Raw genomic sequence first — 24,253 nt, 5'->3', positions numbered from 1 at the left:
ATCTTTTAGTGATTGGTGCACTAAACTTGGAAATGACACAGAGACGTAGCAGTATTTTTCAGCATTGTAGACAAGTCTCTGTGAACATCGGTCGGAAGTTCTACCACTAATTCGGACATGCCCGAAAGAACAGACATCACATATTCATGTAATTGATTCGCCTCGCTTGGTAATTAATCCACAACATTCGGTGCCGATGCACATATACCTTCGACTTCCAGCGGGAATCTAAGAACAAGCGAACATGGAGGATATAGACGAGGACTGCGGATAGGTTGCGATAGGTGACAGTTTGGGTCAGACGGGGATCGGACCGCGATATTCCGCGCATTTGCGACGAACACTGTGTCCAGACGGCGCTGTGGCTCACGCGACTCCCTACCAAGCAAGACATGCTGTGGTCGAGTATCGGTCCGGCGCACCATTTTCGCTCGTCGCCGCTGATTCCGCATCGGAGCGCTGCAGGAAACGCAGCACGACCGCTTTTGGTAGCTTTCTGTGGTCGCAAAGGGCAGCAGTGTGTTAACGTAGAGCAGCGCAGCTCGCGTGCTGGGATTGTCAGGCGCGCGCTGTGTGCGTTGCGGTGCGGTACTCACTCTCCGACGCGCTGGCCGTTCCAGCAGTCGGCCGTGTCCCTGGTCTCGGCGAAGCTCTCGTCGGAGCACAGCGACTCGGCCAGGTTGGCGTAGAAGCCGCGGCTCCTCGTCAGGCTGGTCAGGAAGTGCTGCAGCTTCGAGGACAGCGTGTCCTGGCCCGACCCTGTTGGCAAATAACACATGTAATAACGAAGAGTCTAGGAGTATGTTAAAGGAAAAAGGCTGACTCTCAGCTGCTTTGCGTTGCTGTGCTAAAAGTAGAAGAATTTAAAATTTTACGAACTTTGCCGTCTTTCTATCGTACGACCCATAATCACAGAAGATGTCCCAGAGGGCTTCGCTGCAAATAGGGTAACTTGAGGTGAGTTGGACCACTGGATGAGACGGGCCAGTGAAGTACGAGGGCTATCCACAAAATACATTACGTTTTCGAATTAAAAATAAATAAAGTATTGGAAATTTTTTTTAATTATATACAGATGAAAGCCACAAAAATACTACTTTTCTACATAGTTGCCATTTAAATTAAGGCACTTATCGTAGCGATGGACGAGGTTGGAAATTCCTTCGTCGTAAAATTCGGCCGCCTACGCCTTCAACCACGTGGTTACCCCTCCTTTTGGGACAGAAAAGGTGTGATTTTTGTGGATTTCTTGGAAAGAGGCACTACAATAAACTCTCAAAGGGATTGCCAAACTCTGCACAACCTCAGAAGAGCAATACAAAGCAAGCGCAGGGGAAAGTTGGGCTCAAAGATCTTGCTGATTCACGACAACACCCGGGCCCACACGGCAAATGCCACTCGTGAAGTTCTCGAATCTTTTAAGTGGGAGTTGTTTCCTCATCCGCCGTACAGTCCCGACCTGGCACCGAGCGACTTCCAGTTATTCCCAGCAATGAAAAAGTGGTTGGTTATGCAGCGTTTTGATGACGACGCACAGCTTCATGAAGATGTAACCACGTGGTTGAAGGCGCAGGCGGCCGAATTTTACGACGAAGGAATTTCCAAGCTCGTCCATCCCTACGATAAGTGCCTTAATTTAATTGGCAACTATGTAGAAAAGTAGTATTTAAGTGTGGCTTTCATCTGTATATAATAAAAAAAATTCCCAACACTTTATTTATTTTTAATTCCAAAACGTAATGTACTTTGTGGATAGCCCTCGTATTTCGCGAATGCTCCGCTAGAGAGCAGCACCGTTCACTTGTCAGTAAGCTCTTTGTTGAACGAACATCGTGCAAAAGTGTTGTTGTCATTATCGTCTTAGTTCAGGAGAAAAATCACATTTCCTGTTTTGGTAAGTTGAAAAGTTTTATCTTGCAGTTACGTTCTTTTAGTATTATGGCACAGTTTGCACATTATTCCTGTAGTTTTATTACTAAAGGCTTGACAAATGTGATGGCATGTACCTAACCTAAAATTGCCACCGAGCTCCAAAACTGCAGACTGAAATCGGGGTGGTCCATCTCTCCCAGACAATCGGGATAGATGGACCAGTTCTATTTGTGAGTGATGGACCATGCATTTTAATGAGGGAGAGATGGACCACAATTAAATATATCTTAAGTGACCATGGAAATTACATTAGTATTTTAAAAATTGATCGAATAACATGTTTTTGCATACTTGGTATTTTTCTCTTTCAGAAAAATGCCAACTAATTACAAAAGGACCGGATCTTGTGAGCGAGGCAAATGGACCGAAGATGGATTGATGAAGGTGATACATGCTGTGCGGGATAATATCATAGGTGGCAATGCTGCAGCTAAAGCTTTTGGTATACCTAAAACTACATTGAAAAGAAGATTGCAGTCAAAAAATTATTCTAAGGGTAGTATGGGATGTCAGCCTTTACTGGGTATTGAGAGTGAACGAAAAGTCATCGTTCACATTAAGAAACTTCAAGAGCGAGGTTTTTCACCATGTAGAGACACGGTAAGGAGTATGGCATTTGAATTAGCTGAAAGGCTAAATACGCAACATAGTTTCAATAAGGAATTAAAAAAGGCTGGTTACGACTGTCTTCATTCCTTTCTTAGACGTAATCCCAATATAGTTGTAAGAAGAGCGGAAGGTGTGTCAGCTGCTCGAGCCAAAGGGATGAATAAAGACACCGTGAAAGAGTGTTTCAGGCTTCTTGCAACTGTCATGCGCGAAAACGAATGGTTTGGCAAACCAGGCCACGTCTACAATATGGATGAAACTGGACTGCAGCTGAGCAACAAAACTGGCAGTGTTTTAGCAATTAAAGGTTCAAGAAACGTTGCGTCAGTCACATCTGGCGAGAAAGGAGAGACAATGGCGAAGGAACACTTCTTCCACCCTTTCCCATAATGAATGGGAAAAGCCTAAAGGAGGAATTTATGGATGAAATGCCACCTGATGCAATTGTAAGAATGTCTGAAAAATCTGTATATGTAAACAGTTCTATTTTCCTGGATTGGCTAAAAAACCATTTCACTCCCAGGAAACCAGCAGGAAAAGTACTGTTAATACTTGGTGGACACACGTCTCACACAAGCTGTTTGGAAACTTTAGAGTTTGCAGGGGAACAAGGGATTATTTTAATGAGTCTACCTCCACATACATCCCACTGGTTGCAACCGTTGGATCGAACATTTTTCAAATCACTTGAAAACTATTTTTACGAGGCTTGCAACAATTTCTTGATAAATAATCCAGGGAGGAAAATAAACCGTATTCAGTTTGGAAAACTACTAAATTCAGCGTGGGCTAAATCAGCCACCGTCGAAAATGGTACAAGTGGCTTCAAGGCATGCGGAATAATTCCACTGAGTATGTCTGCAATTCCCGACTATGCTTTTTTGTCGAAAGTTGAGTCAGTGCCAAAAAATATAGGAGCTGAATCTAGCACTCAAGCCACCAATCAGTTCACAGCTCATCAACAAACCTAGCGACCCCAAGCACGTCAAAAGAGCTGAGTTCCGCCGACACAACTTCAAGCACCACTCCTACGAATTACGAGACTTCCACGATTTCCACATCAAAACTAACCACTCCGATGTCTAAGCAAACACCGACAAAGCTTTCGGAAGAAATATCACCTGTTCCTTCTATTGAAAAACACCGAATTTCAAGAGGAATACAACAACTGTCTCCAAAGAGTTAAACTCTGCTGAAAATATTAAAAGTGTAAAGGGAAAGAGGGATGAGGAAAGAAAGGCAACAGAAAAAAGGGAACAAAAACTACCAACAAAGCAGAGCACTAGCGAGGAGAAAAAGAGACCCAAGCAAAAGAAAAATGCTGCAAACAGTCCACCGTGTTCATCAGATGCAGAAAGCTGCAACACTGAAGACTTTGTAGAAGGTACTGAAAATAGCTTTGACGAATGGGATGAAGATGAATATGTGGGGTGCGGTGATATCTATTACGAAACCAACAAAAAAGACGATTGGATTCAGTGTATTTCCTGTTCACGATGGTCACATGAATGTTGTTCATCATTTGCTAATAAGTGTAATAGCTGTGGTAGGAGAAAAATATCCTAAAGTTTGCACAAAATCTACAAATCAATGAAAATCCAGTGTTCGCTTACTATTTACAAAAAACTGATAAAATTGTTTTGGTCTGAAATGTCTTACTGTATTCATTACTACATATTCCAGTAAAAATGTATGATTTCCATTCACTCTTTTCTTCATGAGTAGCAATTATTTACGTGGTCCATGTCTCCCACTACACTGGTCCATCTCACCCATACACCTACGGGTGAGATGGATCGCTGATGTGTATTTTTATTTCGTTGTGTGACTTGCACTTTGAGTGGGAGGGCCTCAATAATGTATTGTATGGAAGTTTATATGACAATCTATATGAAAATGCTGCCAGAAGTTAAAAAAAAATAAAAATCGATTAATTTCGCCCTAAAGAAAAAAAGTGGTCCAACTCTCCCGGAGTTACCCTACCAAAACAGGTGAATACTCGTGGCAAGTCAGAACAATGCTCCATAGTGGGGCTTGACCTCGGATCCATGTCTAACGACTGTGACCTTTTTTGTGTAACAATAATTTACTCATTAAGTAAATTAAAAAGGCTAGAAACAAAAGAAATTATTTCTTCATAACAGCTCTAAAAATACCTGTATCTCATAAATATTATGTAGCACGCGCAGCAGACAGCACACCGCAACAGGCCTGTGACACGCCCTCCTCACACACGTCACGTCACGTCACCTCACGTCACGTGACATCGCTTCACGTCACGTGGCGGGTCCAATGCCCACGAGAGAGAGGAGCCGTGGCGCGTACGTCACATCACGTGACACTGAAGGTGTTACGACTGCCCGCAGCCGTCTGCGGCGGAGAGGGAGTAACTATTTCAGATGAGTTTAGTAATTCTTGACTGCCCATTTAAATGCATGCAAGCTGTCGATATCACACGACAAGGTAGACCTTCTGTAGGTAGCTTTTCCTTTACCTAATGATTTGCTGTCGGCCCTACACGAAGCCAAGCGTTCGGGAAGTGTGGCTGTGAAGGCGACTAGTGTGATGTCACAAGTTCGTTGCGGGGTCCACATTTCTCGTAGGCACCGCTGTGGTCCCTGGAGTCGGATAAAGCTGCCCGCGCAGCTAAAACAAACTAGTGTCGTAGTCAGTCTACATGGTTACAACATATGCGCCGGCTTCTTGGCGACTTGCAGGGTTTGTACCAAAGGTTTCGGGAGTAGACCAAAAGGGATAGAGCGATGCGGTTTTCAGCGGAAAGGGTGGTGAGGAGAGGATGCTTGTCCAACAAATGTGATATGGCCTAGTCACCTCCGAGCAGTGACAGAGTGAGGAAAGTGTCGAGCTTAGTGCGTCTTGGTAAAATGGAAATGAGCGTACGGCATCGTTGACCGGGAGGCCGCCTTCAGGGAAGTTCGGCCGCCAAGCGCAAGACTTATTTCATTCGACACCACATTGGGTGACTTGCGCGCCAGTAGTGCGTCTTGGTGACACGTCGAGATTAAAGATGCAACGATAAGCAATCAAATTCCACATTAAACTGAAAAAAATCGCTGAGTCTGATTCGGGTAATCTCAGCCATACTCGAACTAAGAATTAACAAGTGTTACAAGATATTACAGGAAGACCGAGGACATTTCGACTTGGCCTCACCATTGAGCGTCACCTCACCTGGATACCTCATCTCCGCTCCGTCCAATCCAAAGCCCACAACCGCCTCCGACTCCTCAAACTCCTCTCTGGCCGGACATGGGGGTTGCACCCCTCTACCATCCTCCACACCTACAAATCCTTCATCCGTCCCATCCTCTGTTATACCAGTCCTGCCTGGATATCTGCCCCCCCCCCCCCAAATTCTATCAGTCCCTCCAGATCCTTGAGCGTCATGCACTCCGCCTCGCCTTCCGTATCAGCCTCCCGTCCCCCACGCGGATCCTCTATGATCTCATTCCTTTCCCCCATCTGCTCCTATTCCTCGAACATATCCGCATCCTCTACACCTCCCGCCGTCTTGAACCCCCTCACCCCCTGGTTGTTCCTCTCCTCTCCCATCCCCACCCCCTGCCACGTCTTTACCGTTGTGTCCCCCCTACCCTCCATCTCTACACCCTCCATCTCCTTTCCCAAGGTGGCTTCCGTCAACTCCCCCTCCCGGATGATGCCCTCTCTCCCTCCATTTATCCTTCCTATCAACTCTGATCCTCAATCCCCCTCCGTTCCTCTGTCCTTTCCCTGGGCTCCCTCTTCCCCCCCCCCCCCTTCCGTCCTGTTTTTCTCCCCACTAACCCTCTCCCTACCTCCCTTCTCCCCCCCCCCCCCAGTCCTTTTGTATTCCCCTCCTCTGCCAACCCCACTCCCCGTCGCATCTGCCCCCCGCCCCTCTTATGGGTCCTCATCCTCCTTCAGCTCCTTTCCCAGTTCCCCCCCTTCGCTTTTACTCTCCTTTCCCCCCTTTTTTGTTTTCCCATCTTCTGTCCAGTTTCCCCCCACCTGCTCTCGACTGTGGTGTCACATTTGCCAACTTTTTAGTGCAGTGTTCCAGTGACTATTCAGTGTTGTTTGTCTTTCTCGTGTTGCGAACAGAAACCATGCTGTCGCTAGGTGTGAATTTTATGTCCTTTGCGAACAAAATCCAGACTGTCGCCGTGTTTTTTCTAATTGTCTATTGTTTTCCCTGTCTGCTTCGTATGTATTTTTATTAGCGTCTTCATCCCTGTGTTGTTGTTTTAAGTTCCACGATTTCTTTTCGCCTTGTTACTCTCTAAGTCACCGATTTTATCGGCTGTTTTTTATTATTTGTTCTCTTGATCTTTGTCACAAAATCTGTCGGCTGAAGAGCGGCATACTAAGCTGCTGCCAGCCCGCCCCCTTCGGGGGGAATTGAAATTCAATAAGGAAAAAAAAAAAAAAAAAAAAGAGGACATTTCGATGACAACGAACGATTCGGGAGTCCGTCAGCGTCGCAGACAATCAAAAAAACGTTTTGAACGAGGATCGACACACGAGAGTAAGAATGAGAGCAGAGAATTCCATTATGCCAAAAGCGTATCTTAGCCTGATTTTGAGAGACGAAGTAGGGATGAGCAAGGTGTGAGCAAAGATCGTCCCAAAAGTGGTGAGCGATGAACAGAAACAAATCAGTGTGATGCTGTGTCGCGAGTTCTTGGAACACCGCTAAAGTACCCTAATTGCTTGGCCAGAGTGGAGGTAGATGACGAGACGGATTTCAAGCACGATCCTCAATCACGGGTTGTTGGAGGAAGTAAAAGATTCTTCGACTCGCAACCGTAAGTATGTTCCTGAAGACGCCTTTCAGAAAGCCTATGCAGACTGAGCTTAGCGGTGACACGGATGGAGAAGGTTTTGTACGTCTAAACGCAGTAAATCTCTTTAAAAAAGTTATTCTTGACACTCTGTGGATGGGCCCTGTACGCTGCGAGTTTGGACTATGTTTGGTGTTTGACTCTGGCCAGATTTCTCCTATACAAGTACTTGCACCGCTGCACGGTCTTCATTCTTCGTGTGACCACAGCCAGAGCCGAACTCTCAAGCTGTACAGAACTTGCAATTAGTAATTTTGTTCATATGAAGAGAACAAAGTCACTGTTAAAATAAATTTCAATTCCAAAATGTGTGAGTGTATGTGAATAAATTATTTTAAATAAATTTATTATAAATATTAGAAATATTAGTGCATATATATGTCAAACAGAATTATATGAAACAAACCTGTTGCCATACGAATAATGATGGAAGTGGAAAGTGTTAAGACGTTGAAGCACCCATTGATATATATTAATTTTCGTGAAGATGTTTATTACACCTGCCCGAACAGCTGTGCGCGTCGAATTGCCGCTTCCGGGACGGGGTGGTACGTCGGACCCGGATCGAACCCGCCTGGCTGATTAGCGAGGGAGGTCAGTGTGTCAACCAGCCTGGACGCGGCTTTTAGGCGATTTCTTACATCCCACAAGGTGAATACCTGGCTGGGTCCCGCCTCAGTTAATTTACAAAAAGTTCTCTGACCTTCACATGGATAACGCTACTTACAGTCAGTTCTGTCCCGGGGGTTAACGAGGTGGGAACTGGCCACTCGCGAAACTAACCGTGAAAAACCCGTTAACAATCATGCCGAACCTGCAACGATGCGGGACAAGGGAACAAGAAAAAGAAGAAGTGGAGATGTTCACCGTATAACGAGTATTAAATTTTAAACTTTCATCTCATTTGGAATGGATGGCTATCGTTTATTTTCATATACGTTGTGGCATGGAAGAAAACAGCTGCCGAATGTCATTTTCAAAAATTAGCTTGCATGCCAGAAACACATACTTTGTCAGTTGAAATATTGCTGGTATGCAAGCATTCGTCCCTTCATCGCTTCCCAAACTTGTACCACGCTGTACGGGAGACCAATAAGGTGACTATTCATGTAGTCAAGGATCAGCTAAGCGCGTTCGCCCTGTGAAATGAAGTGAGGGGTCTTGCATTATCTTGCTGGAATAGGTCATTTGCTATACACTGGTCAGGAAGTGTGTGACAACAGGTATTACACTTCTGACCATTAAAATTGCTACACCAAGAAGAAATGCAGATGATAAACGGGTATTCATTGGACAAATATATTATACTACAACTGACATGTGATTACATTTTCACGCAATTTGGGTGCATAGAGCCTGAGAAATCAGTACCCAGAACAACCACCTCTAGTCGTAATAACGGCCTTGATACGCCTGGGCATTGAGTCAAACAGAGCTTGGGTGGCGTGTACAGGTACAGCTGCCCATGCAGCTTCAACACGATACCACAGTTCATCAAGAGATGTGACTGGTGTATTGTGACGAGCCAGTTGGTCGGCCACCATTGACCAGACGTTTTCAATTGGTGAGAGATCTGGAGAATGTGCTGGCCAGGGCAGCAGTCGAACATTTTCTGTACCCAGAAAGGCCCGTACAGGACCTGCAACATGCGGTCGTGCATTATCCTGCTGAAATGTAGGGTTTCGCAGGGATCGAATGAAGGGTACAGTCACGGGTCGCAACACATCTGAAATGTAACGTCCACTGTTCAAAGTGCCGTCAATGCGACCAAGAGGTGACCGAGACGTGTAATCAATGGCACCCCATACCATCATGCCGGGTGATACGCCAGTATGGCGATGGCGAATACACGCTTCCAATGTGCGTTCACCGCGATGTCGCCAAACAAGGATGCGACCACCATGATGCTGTAAACAGAACCTGGATTCATCCGAAAAAATGACGTTTTCCCATTCGTGCACCCAGGTTCGTCGTTGAGTACACCATCGCAGGCGCTCCTGTCTGTGATGCATCGTCAAGGGTAACCGCAGCCATGGTCTCCGAGCTGATAGTCCATGCTTCTGCAAACGTCGTCGAACTGTTCGTGCAGATGGTTGTTGTCTTTCAAACGTCCCCATCTGGTGACTCAGGGATCGAGAAGTGGCTGCACGATCCGTTACAGCCATGCGGATAAGATGCCTGTCATCTAGACTGCTAGTGATACGAGGCCGTTGGGATCCAGCACGGCGTTCCGTATTACCCTCCTGAACCCACCGATTCCATATTCTGCTAACAGTCATTGGATCTCGACCAACGCGAGCAGCAATGTCGCGATACGATAAACCGCAATCGCGATAGGCTACAATCCGACCTTGATCAAAGTCGGAAACGTGATTATACACATTTCTCCTCCTTACACGAGGCATCACAACAACGTTTCACCAGGCAACGCCGGTGAACTGCTGTTTGTGTATGAGAAATCGGTTGGAAACTTTCCTCATGTGAGCACGTTGTAGGCGCCGCTACCGGCGCCAGCCTTATGTGAATGCTCTGAAAAGCTAATCATTTGCATATCACAGCATCTTCTTCCTGTCGGTTAAATTTCGCGTCTGTAGCACGTCATCTTCGTGGTGTAGCAATTTTAATGGCCAGTAGTGTACTATTTCTACCTTCCTGCTGCATACTGATGAGCATTCAGTCTCCCGTGACAACTACCAATTCAGTCCTGTTTACATATCTAACAGCTCTCCGAATCACGATTCGAGATGTTGGAGGTGTTGGAGGCTGCTTCCTATGACCTTCTGCCACGCCATCTGCGGACACGCTGGTGTTGATGTGAACGCCGCAAACAGAAGCGAGGCTCTTGGCTTAACACCAGAGAAAACGACTCTACGTCCCTGTTGACTCTGGCGGTACAAAAAATGGCTCTGAGCACTATGGGACTAAACATCTGTGGTCATCAGTCCCCTAGAACTTAGAACTAATTAAACCTAACTAACCTAAGGACATCACACACATCCATGCCCGAGGCAGGATTCGAACCTGCGACCGTAGCAGTCGCGCGGTTCCGGACTGAGCGCCTTGAACCGCTAGACCACCGCGGCCGGCTCTGGCGCTACACTTCGCATGTCTGTGATATGGTTTGACGGTGCGCCGCTTGCTGTAGCCGCACTGTCTGAGGCTCCTTGTCACGGTTCTTGCGGCTCCCCCCGTCGGAGGTTCCAGTCCTTCCGTGTGTGTCTGTGTGTGTGTGTGTGTGTGTGTGTGTGTGTATGTGTGTGTGTGTGTTTTGTACTTAGCATAAGTTAGTTTAAGTTAGATTAAGTAGTGTTAAGCGTAGAGACCGATGACGTCAGCAGTTTGGTCCCATAAGAACTTACCACAAATTTCAAAAAAGGTTTCGACGATAGGCGACGCCCGACACCCAAGCTTACAGTAATATGTTCGCGACGGTTAGTTGTCACACTCTCCTGCTGTCCTGTAACCTTTGCCCGGAATCCAGCTGGTATAACCCGTCTGTTCGTCAGGGTGTCGAACAACCCTAATATATCGAGGTTTCAACGTTGTTCTCTTCTGTAAAGACTCATACCTCCTCCTTTTTCCACGCTGTGTCCTGATTCCAACTCATCAACACTGCAGTTCTCATTCCACTGCAGCCAGCTGTCGCTAAGATGCTCCCACGTCCGTCATGTCAATGATTCGACCTTTCTCTTAGAAAACGTCCATAAACTGCACATGGGCAATCTCTGGGCATGCTGTGTTATGACCTCCACCCTATAAATTCGGGTAACCTTAGACACATTTCATGGTCATCATGTACTAGGGTCACTCCAAAAGAAAGAAACACTATTTTTTTTAAATCCATCTTTTATTCTACATGTTCGAAAGTTTTACAGTGTGTAGATACATCCTTTAGGAACAATATTTTCGTTTCTCCACCTAATTTCCATCCCTCTCACCTGCCTTACGCCATCTTGGAACCAGCGCCCGTATTCCCGCACGGTAAAATTCTGGACCAACTTCTTGAAGCCACTGTTTGGCAGCGTGCACAAGGGAGTCATCATCTTCAATCCTTGTTCCACGAAGAGAGTCTTTCAGTTTCCCAAAGAGATGATAGTCACATGGAGCCAGGTCAGGACTGTAAGGCGGGTGTTTCAGTTTTGTCCATCCGAGTTTTGTGATCGCTTCCATGGTTTTTTGACAGACATGTGGCCGTGCATTGTTGTGCAACAGCAAAACATCTTGCTTTTGCCGATGTGGTGGAACACGACTCAGTCGAGCTTGAAGTTTCTTCAGTGTCGTCACATATGCATCACACTTTATGGTGGTTCCACTTGGCACGATGTCCACAAGCAAGAGTCCTTCGGCATCGAAAAACACCGTAGTCATAGCTTTTCCAGCAGAAGGTGTGGTTTTGAATTTTTTTTCCTTGGGTGAATTTGCATGATGCCACTCCATTGATTGCCTCTTCGTCTCTGGTGAAATATGATGGAGCCATATTTCATCACCTGTCACAATTCTTCCAAGAAATTCATCTCCACCATTCTCGTACTGTTCCAAAAGCTCACTGCATACCGTTTTTCTTGTTTCTTTGTGAGCCACTGCCAACATCCTGGGAACCCACTTGGCACAAACCTTTTTTAACGTCAACACTTTCAGTATTCTGCAAAGCCTTCCTTTCCCTATACCAACGTACCGTGACAGTTCGTATACTGTGATGCGTCTGTCAGCAGTCACCAATCCGTTAACTCTCTGCACATTGCCTGGAGTGTGTGCAGTACGAGGCCTGCCGCTGCGAGGACAATCTTCAATATTGCCGTGCCCGCTTTTATCACGTAACCTGCTTGTCCACCTACTAACTGTACTGCGATCGACAGCATCATCTCCATACACCTTTCTCAACCTCTTGTGGATGTTTCCTACTGTCTCGTTTTCACATCACAAGAATTCTATGACAGCACGTTGCTTCTGACGAACGTCAAGTGTAGCACCCATCTTGAAGACATGCTGTGACGGCGCCACTCACGGGAACAGGTTGAACTTTGAAAACAAGCGGGAAGGACGTATCTACACATTGTAAAACTTTCACACGTGCAAAATGAAAACTATATTTTTACAAAAATAATGCGCATTTCTTTTGGAGTGACCCTCGTACTATCAATATTATTCATTTGTAAGTATGGATTTTTTCTGGACTGAAAATAAGCTTGTATAAGGATGACATTTTAATCAGTGCATCTGACAGGCCCGGAGATACTGAAGTATCAGTTTGGCAGTGTTCAGTCAAGTTATTCGTTGTGCAACACATTCTGTTTTCATCAATGTAGGCCGGCCGAAGTGGCCGTGCGGTTCTAAGCGCTGCAGTCTGGAACCGCGAGACCGCTACGGTCGCAGGTTCGAATGCTGCCTCGGGCATGGATGATTGTGATGTCCTTAGGTTAGTTAGGTTTAATTAGTTCTAAGTTCTAGGGGACTAATGACCTGAGAAGTTGAGTCCCATAGTGCTCAGAGCCATTTGAACCATTTTTCATCAATGTAAATCTACACTGAAGCGCCAAAGAAACTGGTATAGGCATGCGCATTCAAATGCAGAGATATGTAAACAGGCAGAATACGGCTCTGCGGTCGGCAACGCCTATATAAAACAAGCGTCTGGCGCAGTTGTTAGATCGGTTACTGCTGCTACAACGGCACGTTGTCGAGATGTAAGTGAATTTGAACGTGGTGTTATAGTCCTCGCATGAGCAATTGAACAAACCATCTCCGAGTTAGCGATAATGTGGGGATTTTCCCGTACGACCATTTCACGACTGTACCGTGAATATCAGGAATACGGTAAAACATCAGATCCCTGACATCGCCGCGACCGGAAAAAGATCCTGCAGGAACGGGACCAACAACGACCGAAGCGAATCGTTCAACGTGACAGAAGTGCAACCCTGCCGCAAATTGCTGCAGATTTCAATGCCGGGTCATCAACAAGTGTCAGCGTGCGAACCATCATGAAACATCATCGATATGGGCTTGCGGAGCCGAAGACCCAATCGTGTAGCCTGATGACTGTACGACACAACGCTTTACGCCTCGCCTGGGCCCGTCAAAACCGACATTGGATTGTTGATGACTGGAAACATGTTGCCTGGTCGGACAAGTCTCGTTTCAAATCGGACGAGTCTCGTTTCAAATTGTATCGAGCGGATGGACGTGTACGGCTATGGAGACAGTCTCATGAATCCATGGACTGTTCAAGATCGTGGAGGCCCTGTAATGGTGTGGGGCGTGTAGAGTTGGAGTGATATGGGGCCCCTGATACGTCTAGATACTACTCTGACAGGTGACACATATACGTAAGCATGCTGTGTGATCACCTGTATCCTTTCATGTCCATTGTGCATTCCGACGGACTAGGGCAACTCCAGCAGAAAAATGCGACACCCCACACGTCCAGAATTGCTACAGAGTGCTCCAGGAACACTCTTCTGAGTTTAAACACTTCCGCTGGCCACCAACTCCCCAGTCATGAACATTATTAAGCATATCTGGGAAACTTGCCACGTACTGTTAAGAAGAGATTTGCACCCTCTCGTACTCTTAAGGATTAATGAACAGTGCTGCAGGATTCATGGTGTAAACTCCCTCCTGTAGTACTTCAGACATCAGTCGAGTCCATGCCACGTCGTGTTGGGGCAGTTTCTTTGGCTCTTAAATGTATTATGTGAAAGCCAGTTAACTGTTCGAATAACGTGGATTTTTTGTAAATGAAAGGTACATTTAATCAAACAACTACGTCATATTGAAATGTAGTTTTCATGAGAATATGCTGAAGCCTTATGGGAAAGAATATCTTCAGCATGATTGATTTAAGGAAATGAGACCCCTTGAAACTAATGTAGCTAACGAAACCAACCCTGAAGTCTGGCGCCTAAAACATAAGGCACAAATGTTATCCATCTGAAGATGGGCATGATCGCGTGAAACATAACACAGCATTGAAATGAATGAATTTTGAAAGCACTTGTGGCTGGCTGCGTTATTCATCAACAATCATTGACGGCCACGGGGTTCCCGAGATCCAGCGTGGATATAGTAACAGAATACTTGCCTTACCTGTTCGTGAAAGGTGACATGATATGCATGTACACGGACACAACATTCACGTACTGGAGCTGAACGTCCAGCTGTAGTACTGGTGTACAAATGCCATCATTCGTCGCCGATGAACAGCAGTTAGCGTGGGTGATGAACCTTGTTCCTGGTGCAGAGGCCCATACGCGGCACGTTCGCTGTAAGGTTGTCGAGGAATACTTTTGGTAGCGCCTTGGCTCCCTTTGGATATATATACAGGGAGGTCCATTGATCGTGACCAGGCCAAATATCTCACGAAATAAGCGCCAAACGAAAAAACTACAAAGAACGAAACTTGTCTAGCTTGAAGGGGGAAACCAGATGGCGCTATGGTTGGCCCGCTAGATGGCGCTGCCATAGGTCAAACGGATATAAACTGCGTTTTTTTAAAATAGGAACCCCCATTTTTATTACATATTCGTGTAGTACGTAAAGAAATATGAATGTTTTAGTTGGACCACTTTTTTCGCTTTGTGGCAGATGGCGCTGTAATAGTCACAAATATATGGCTCACAATTTTAGACGAACAGTTGCAAACAGGTAGGTTTTTTAAATTAAAACACAGAACGTAGGTACGTTTGAACATTTTACTTCGGTTGTTCCAATGTGATACATGTACCTTTGTGAACTTATCATTTCTGAGAAAGCATGCTGTTACAGCGTGATTACCTGTAGATACCACATTAATGCAATAAATGCTCAAAATGATGTCCGTCAACCTCAATGCATTTGGCAATATGTGTAACGACATTCCACTCAACAGCGAGTAGTTCGCCTTCCGTAATGTTCGCACATGCATTGACAATGCGCTGACGCATGTTGTCAGGCGTTGTCGGTGGATCACGATAGCAAATATCCTCCAACTTTCCCCACAGAAAGAAATCCGAGGACGACTAATCCACCTGTCATGAAATATGCTATTCTTTACCGCTTTAACCGCACGCGAGCTCGCATCCGGGAGGTCGACGGTTCAATCCCGCGTCCGGCCATCCTGATTTAGGTTTTCCGTGATTTCCCTAAATCGCTCCAGGCAAATGCCGGGATGGTTCCTCTGAAAGGGCACGGCCGACTTCCTTCTCCGTTCTTCCTTGATCCGACGAGGCCGATGACCTCGCAGTTTGGTCTCTTCCCACAACCACCCCAACCCACTTGATTCCTGTCTCCTCAGCACGTAACAAATCGACAATCGCACACGAGCTATGTGCCGGACATCCATCATGTTGGAAGTACATCGCCATTCTGTCATGCAGTGAAACATTTTGTAGTAACATCGGTAGAACATTACGTACGAAATCAGCATACATTGCACCATTTAGATTGCCATCGATAAAATGGGGGCCAATTATCCTTCCACCCATAATTCCTAACCACGCATTAGCCTGCCAAGGTCGCTCATGTTCCACTTGTCGCAGCCATCGTGGATTTTCCGTTGCCCAATAGTGCATATTATGCCGGTTTACGTTGCCGCTGTTGGTAAATGACGCTTCGTCGCTAAATAGAACGCGTGAAAAAAATTTGTCATCGTCCCGTAATTTCTCTTGTGCCCAGTGGCAGAACTGTACACGACGTTCAAAGTCGTCGCCATGCAATTCCTGGTGCATAGAAATATGGTACGGGGGCAGTCGATGTTGATGTAGCATCCTCAACACCGACGTTTATGAGATTCCCGATTCTCGCTCAATTTGTCTGCTGCCGATGTGCGGATTAGCTGCGACAGCAGCTACAACACCTACTTGGGCATCATCATTTGTTGCAGGTCGTGGTTGACGTTTCACATGTAGCTGAACACATCCTGTTTCCTTAAATAACGTAACTATCCGACGAACGGTCCGGACACTCGGATGATGTCGTCCAGGATACCGAGCAGCATACATAGCACAAGCCCGTTGGGCATTTTGATCACAATAGCCATACATCAACATGATATCGACCTCTTCCGCAATTGGTAAACGGTCCATTTTAACACGGGTAATGTATCACGAAGCAAATACCGTCCGCACTGGCGGAATGTTACGTGATACCACGTGCTTATACGTTTGTGACTATTACAGCGCCATCTATCACAAAGCGAAAAAAGTGCTACAACTAAAACATTCATATTTCTTTACGTACTACACGTATATGTAATAAAAATGGGGTTCCTATTAAAAAAAAAACGCAGTTGAGGTCCGTTCGACCTATGGCAGCGCCATCTAGAGGGCCAACCATAGCGCCATCTGGTTTCCCCCTTCAAGCTAGACAAGTTTCGTCCTTTGTAGTTTTTTCGTTTGATACCCCCTCCCCCCCCCCCCCCCCCCCCCCCAGTGCTCTTGCTGCCATATGCCGTCTGTGAGTTGTTATTGAACGTTGACGTCGAAATAGGCGGTGGTCATCGTGTAGATTTCACAGATAATGTGTCTAATTTTTGCTAGCGAGCTTAATAACAGTTAAAGATAATTGTTTTTGTTTTTAGACTGTAAGTATACTCTTACGAGTGCTTGTAAATCATGGCAACAATAACAAGAATTACCTCAATTTATAGCAGATACTGGAACCTTGTCGCTTTTAATGTTTCTCTCCACAATTGAAATCAAGCATAATTAATTCTGCCCAACGTTTAATGGAATAGAGTGGTAAACGAGAAACAAGTACTCTGACAGACTTGTTTCATTAATTAGCACTGTGTGCTACGCCTCGTTATTACTGTTGCTACGATGATACGGAGTTAGTCACAGTTTGGCGTTTTCTTATTCGTTTGCCGCTGAGCAGTCATTCTGCACTACTCCAGTATTTTGCATTTAATTTAGCCTGACAGTAATAGAGGTTATTTCAATTATCATGCATCAATTGGAGGAGACACATTTAGTCAGCCTAGGTCACTCTTTCGCTGCGCTTCTGTCACAAACGTTTCGCTATGCGTGTCTCTCCCAATAGACTGGATGTCAATTAGTGTCATTTCTGTCTGTAACAGATACCAGGACGCAAACATGACAGTAAAATGTACTGTGGATGCTCTCTGCAGACGTCAGGGCTATCTCTGATCACCGATCAACTACCTTTGTTGTTATGCTAGCTAATATAGACGTGCAGCATTTATTATTTATTTACTTTTTCCTGATGCATCTACATCTACATACATACTCCACCAGCCATCTTAAGGCACACATTGGATGGCACCTTGTACCACTGCTGGTCAATTCCTTTACTGTTCCACTCGAAAATGGAGTGAGGGATAAACGACTGTCTGTATGCTTCCGTACGAGCCTTGATGTCTCTTACCTCGTCTTCGCGTTCCTTAACGCGAAATGTATGATGGAAACAGTAGGATCGTCTGCAGTACGTCGCAGATGCTGGTTCTCCGAACTTACTCAATAGTGTTTCGTGACAAGTTGGTCTTCTTTTCTCCGTGGATCCCTAACTAGGTTGTGTAAATAGGGCAACTGGCACCCAGAACAAACTCTGACTTTTCCTCCTGTCCTGCCGATATCACTACATTTATCTGTTTAATCCCCGTTGTTGCTTAGCCTGTTTATTCTGTTTTTGAGATCCACACGACTTCAAAATGAAAGATAAGAATTTCAGTGATTCTTTTTGGTACGATACAGCACAAAAAGTGGAACAACACACAATCGAAAGTCGCTTGCTCGCAACAACAACGCGATTCATTTTTCAGTGTTACATTCCCGATCAATGCAAAGCCATTACAAACAAAACACAAAAAAGCAAAAAGCAAAATATACTCTTTATACTTACGTTTCGCTGGCTGACTTGATATAATCAAAGTGCCTTCATTTAACACTCAATAGAGGTAAATTATATGGAACTGTTGCTCAGTGTAGCCTAATCCAAATCTCCTCATTATCCCCTTTAACGGCTAGTATTCCCTCAATCTATCCGCATCTTGTTCTATTTCTTATTTGCCCCCTGCCACTTCATCATCTTCCCCTTTTCTTCTGTCGTTCAGAATTTTTTTCGCCTGTCAAAAAACTGCGCAACCCCCCTTTGAACCAGATTGGAAAGTGTACACCGCTAATAGTACACACTCCTATGCCGTTTACAGGTACCTCTGAGGAAATGCCGCCAATAATTTCTAAACAGAAGAAACAAGAAAAGACAGAGAAAAGCAACCAGTTCACACTTCAACGGAAACAGATCTTATCATTTATTTTGCTGACCAAACAACAAAATTCCTCTGCTGTTTTCAGTATCTCGTTTGCTAATCAAATTCCCTCAACGTCATCTTCAATTAGACTACATTTCATTATCTTTGTTTTGCTTTTGTTACTATTAATCTTATATCCTTCTTTCAAGACACTGTCCATTCCATTCAGTTGCTCTTCCAAGTCTCTTGCTGTCTTTGTGAGAACTGAAATGTCATAGGCAAACCTCAAAGTTTTTATTTCTTCTCCCTGAACTTTAATTCTTACTCCATATTCTTCCTTTTTTGTCTTATGTTTCCTTTAATTTTTTTTTACTGGCTCTGCCAAGGCTATCAGTAGTTCTGATGGACTGTTGTCTGCTCTCGTAGCCTTGTTGTGATTTAGGTCTTGCAGTGCCAGATCAAATTTTTCTAGCAGTATCGTATCTCTCATCTCATCTTCATCTACGTCGTCTTCCATTTCTACAATTCTGCTTTCAAGTTCAACTCCCTTGCATAGATCCTCTATATACTCCTTCCATCTTTCAGTTTTCCTCGCTTGGGACTCGTTTTCCATTTGAGCTCTCGATATTCATACACCCGCCTCTCTTTCCTCCAAAAGCCTCTTTAATTTTCCTGTAGGCATTATCCATCTTTCCCCTAGTGACGCATGCTTCTAAACCCTTACATGTTGCATTTTTATGTTTTCTCCTTTCATCGATTAAACTCAGTATCTCCAGTGTTATCGAAGAATTTCTATTAGGCCTGCTGCCTTCGCTATTTCATCTCTCAAAGCTACCCATGCCGGCCGCGGTGGTCTAGCGGTTCTGGCGCTGCAGTCCGGAACCGCGGGACTGCTACGGTCGCAGGTTCGAATCCTGCCTCGGGCATGGGTGTGTGTGATGTCCTTAGGTTAGTTAGGTTTAAGTAGTTCTAAGTTCTAGGGGACTTATGACCTAAGATGTTGAGTCCCATAGTGCTCAGAGCCATTTGAAAGCTACCCATTCGTTTTCCACTGTATTCCTTTCCCGCGTTCTAGTGAATCGTTACCTAATGCTCCCTCTGAAACTCTCAACACGATGTAGTTCTTTCAAGCTATCCAGGTCCCATCTCCTTTATTTCATGCTTTCTTTCAATTTATTTAGTTTTAATCTACAGTTTATAACCAATAAATTGTGTTCGGAGTCCACATCAGCCCCTATAAATGTCCCACAAATTAAAATCTGTTTTCGAAATCTGTGTCTTACCATTATATAATCAATCTGAAACCTTCCGGTGTCTCCAGATATATTTCATGTGTATAGTCTTCTTTCATGATTCTTAAGCCAAATGTCAGCTATGATTAAGTTACGCTCTGTGCAAAATTACACCAGGCGGCTTCCTCTTTTATACCTTTCCTCTACTCCTCTTCTCTTTTTTTCCTTCCATCGAATTCCAGTCCACTATCACAAATTTTCGTCTCTCTTAACTATCTGAATAATTTCTTCTATCTCACCATACATTTCTTCAATCGATTGATCGTCAGCGGAGCTAGTTTACATTTAAACTTGTGCTACTGTAGTGGGTATTGGCTTTGTGTCTACCTTGGCTACAATAATGCGTTCGCTACGCTGCTCATAGTAGATCACCCGCATTCATATTTTCATATTCATTATTAAACCAACTCGTGGACCAAAAGATCTGTTCCTCCTGCCATCGAACTTCACTATTCCCATTATATCTAATTTCAACCTATCCATTTCCCTTTTTAAATTTTTAACGTTGCTGAGCGTTTACGGGATCTAACAATCCACGCTCTGAACCGTAGAATGCCAGTTTTGTTTCTTCTGATAACGACCTCCTCCTGAGTAGTCTTTTTCCGGAGATTCGAATAGGGGACTGTGTTACCACCGGAATATTTTACTCAAGAGGATGCCATCATCATTTAACCATAAAGTTCAGCTGCCTGCCCTCGGGAAAAATTACGGCTGTAGTTTCCCCTTTGTCTAGCCTCTCAACAGATACTCCTCCGTTGTGGTTGCATGTACAGTACAGCTATCTGTATCGCTGAGACACACAAGCCACCCCACCAACGCCAAGGTTCATGATTAATTCACGGAGGGTGGAGATGTAATGTACTGGCCTGAATTTAACCTCTGCAAGTCCACCTTGTTCAATAACCATCTCCTCCTTATATCAAATTGTTCCATGCTATGATAAGAGGCCTGCCCCTACCGAGTACGCGCATGCTCACTATTCCTGGATCAAAAATGGTTCAAATGGCTCTGAGCACTATGGGACTTGTCCGCAGCTCGTGGTCGTGCGGTGGCGTTCTCGCTTCCCGCGCCCGGGTTCCCGGGTTCGATTCGCGGCGGGGTCAGGGATTTTCTCTGCCTCGTGATGACTGGGTGTTGTGTGCTGTCCTTAGGTTAGTTAGGTTTAAGTAGTTCTACGTTCTAGGGGACTGATGACCATAGATGTTAAGTCCCATAGTACTCAGAGCCACTATGGGACTTAACATTTGTGGTCATCAGTCTCCTAGAACTTAGAACTATTTAAACCTAACTAACCTAAGGACATCACACACATCCATGCCCGAGACAGGATTCGAACCTGCGACGTAGCGGTTACGCGGTTCCAGACTGAAGCGCCTAGAACCGCACGGCCACACCGGCCGGCTATTCCTGGATCAGAATTACAAAGTGACTGCCAACTAGTTGTTTATAAGAAGCGAGTTTTGTCGTACCATCTGTCCGGTGCATAGTAGTCATATGCGTCTGCTACCTCAGTGGCCAATTATCAGTGAGCGAACAACATTTGCAGTCTACAAGACATCTGCTGTGACTTGTTCATATTTTATCTGATTCTCAGTGGATTTTTTTAATGGAATGTGTTAAACTAACTGTACAGTTGCTTACGAAAGAGCTAAGACAATCATTATCCTGCAAAGAGATGTCAATACCGCATGTTAACGGAGAACGTATGGATGTACTGAGTTCGGAACTGTACAGCTACTGCTAATGGAGCTACATTCCGCTTCAGAAAATCAAGCGAACAGACAAAATGCTTTCATTTCTTGCCCAGCTGTCAGTCACTTTGTTATTCTGATCCTGGTGTCACTGTAACACTTGCCGAAACCCAGAAAGTCATTAATTAGAATTACACACCTGCGCACAGGAATGCCCTTGCACACTCTTTAAAAGCTTTCCGAACTGGCAGAGCAACTTTATTGAGCACTGGAGATCACTTACTCCTGACTTGATAAAAGCACGCAATTAAAACATCACCTCCAGCCCTCAGGTCCACAACTTCCCTTCTCCTACCTCAAAGGTTACTGGCAAACTTCTACCGTTGTCACCGAGCGGGGTGGCGCAGTGGTTAGACACTGGACTCGCATTCGGGAGGACGACGGTTCAATCCCGCGTCCGGCCATCCTGATTTAGGTTTTCCGTGATTTCCCTAAATCACTCCAGGCAAATGCCGGGATGGTTCCTCTGAAAGGGCACGGCCGACTTCCTTCCCAATCCTTCCCTAATCTGATGAGACCGATGACCACGCTGTCTGGTCTCCTTCCCCAAACCAACCAATCTACCGTTGTGCGAGCTCCAGGCTACACAACGTAATTGTTTTAACACCCACGCGTTTCACCCTCTCCATAATAGGAGCTAAATGCAGCTGTGGTGATCGGCCACATCCTGCTCCCATTGATAGCATTCAACAACGAAATGTGGCTTCCAAACCAGACTTTGGAAAACTTTTTGTCCTGTAACTGCAAGAACATACCTACAACCGTGGCGAAGTCACTAGCTCTTTAGCCGGCACGATAGACTCGACCACAACCCATTTAGCACGGTTACAGAAAGACTGACTCATCGTCTCCATGTTGAACAACGCTCTCTTCCCTTTGATACCAAAACTCGATCTGGTGTCAAAATGTGCTTCAGCTGCCATACGCGTATTACGGGACTGACTCTAAGTGTAAAAATATTTTTCTTATTTATGGAACATTTCGCCGAGACTTGGAGAAACACAAACTTATTAATAACTGAAACACATAGTATTGATGTTCAACAATAACATTTATTTTAAAGTTCATAGTGAACCGGCTTTCGGGTTTCTAGGTCATCCTCAGACAACTTAAAACAAAACAGATAAACAACATAACATCAGCGGGAGTTTGTACGTGTACAAACATTGTTTTTCTAAAATGCATGTGACCTTTCATGTCCTTGTATCTGTACAAAATCACAAGCATTATAAGATTCATAAAGAAGTTTTAAGCAAATAAATCTTTTACTGCTCTACACTCAAAACCTAAAAGCATAAGAATGTACGTATCAAAAATGGTACTGTGTGTAGCCGCGCGGGATTAGCCGAGCGGTCTGGGGGGATCCAGTCATGGACTGTGCGGCTGGTTCCGGCGGAGGTTCGAGTCCTCCCTCGGGCATGGGTGTGTGTGTGTGTGTGTGTGTGTCCTTAGGATGATTTAGGGTAAGTAGTGTGTAAGCTTAGGGACTGACGACCTTAGCAGTTAAGTCCCATAAAATTTAACACGCATTTGAACATTTTTTGGTACTGTGTGTATATGCTGTGTGTATTCTTTCGGACATGTCCGGAAGAACAGACACAACATATATATATAATCACGGCGATGACGGCCAATGATGTCTTTTAATACAGATGTCCACCAAGCTCCAACTCTTACGGGAATCGGCAAGATGCCGCTAGTAATGAGGCCAGTGAACTTGGGCACAACATCTGTAGTGTGTGATACGTGTTGAGAATTAGGGTCTGACGGCAGGTGTGCTGTGGTATTCCATGTGTTTGTGGTGACCGCTGTTTCTGTAGGGCGTAGTCGTCAGCACATCTACTTAGTAAGCAAGAGATCCTGGTTCGAATTCCAGGCCAGCACAAATTTTCAGTTTGCCAAATTGATATAAATCAGTGTCCACTGGCAGCTAAAGTCATTAATTCTTTTGTGTTTTGGTACGAATTGTAAGAAGGGCTTCACAAGTACATGCCAGCAAACTAAAATCTAGGAAACACGCAGCAGTTTTTTTATACTAGGAGTCTGGTTGCCCACATTCTGTTCTAGAGTAAACAGAATATTCCACCTTTACAACAGACTGGAATTTATTGGATATCTTACAGTATTTGTCACAGTGTACAGAGCAATAAGACAGGGTTATAATTACTAGACTAGCTGAACCAGAAAGGAGTTGGAGACTGAAAAAGAAAGATTCTACTTCTGATGAACATGATCCGAATGACTGACATTTTATGGTATTACATGTGATGTTTCCCAAAGGGAACTAAAGGCAGAAAACTAACTCGAAATTCTGGCTTTTCATAAACTCAAAGCAAAGAATGCTTACGCAATCTTCAGTGATCAAATGCAGTTCCATTACTCATCTTCATTAGAGTAAGAGCAGCCAGTAGTATTTTCTCACCATAATATACTTGTTAGGAATAAAATAATTGTTCCCCTCACACATCTCACTGACTGCTTCCTCCCCTCTGTCCATTTCCTTTTTTTTTTTTTTTTTTTTGCCTGTTCATCACATTCTCCCGTTATTTTGTCCATATAACATATTAGTCTGTGAAAGTATTTACTACTTGTGTACTGTTTTTCGTCTCTACATTCTTACACTTTTAATCTTTGAGTATA

The 24,253-nt window shown here is 44.8% G+C and overlaps 1 protein-coding gene across 2 annotated transcripts in view; it reads right to left on the bottom strand.

Annotated features, from left to right (window-relative positions):
* LOC126456890 (division abnormally delayed protein-like) overlaps positions 1–24,253 on the bottom strand; it is a 1,035,355-nt gene that overhangs the window by 161,459 nt on the left and 849,643 nt on the right. For both annotated transcript variants that reach the window (XM_050092724.1, XM_050092725.1), the window contains exon 5: positions 597–759. In XM_050092724.1, coding sequence (XP_049948681.1) covers positions 597–759 — 163 coding nt within the window. The remainder of the gene's footprint in view (positions 1–596; positions 760–24,253) is intronic.

The sequence above is a fragment of the Schistocerca serialis genome, chromosome 2 (genome assembly GCF_023864345.2).
Source record: "Schistocerca serialis cubense isolate TAMUIC-IGC-003099 chromosome 2, iqSchSeri2.2, whole genome shotgun sequence".
In the NCBI taxonomy this organism is placed as follows: Eukaryota; Metazoa; Arthropoda; class Insecta; order Orthoptera; family Acrididae; genus Schistocerca; species Schistocerca serialis.
The sequence above is the reverse complement of the archived record's forward strand: the minus strand, read 5'-3'. Positions and strand labels throughout refer to the sequence as shown.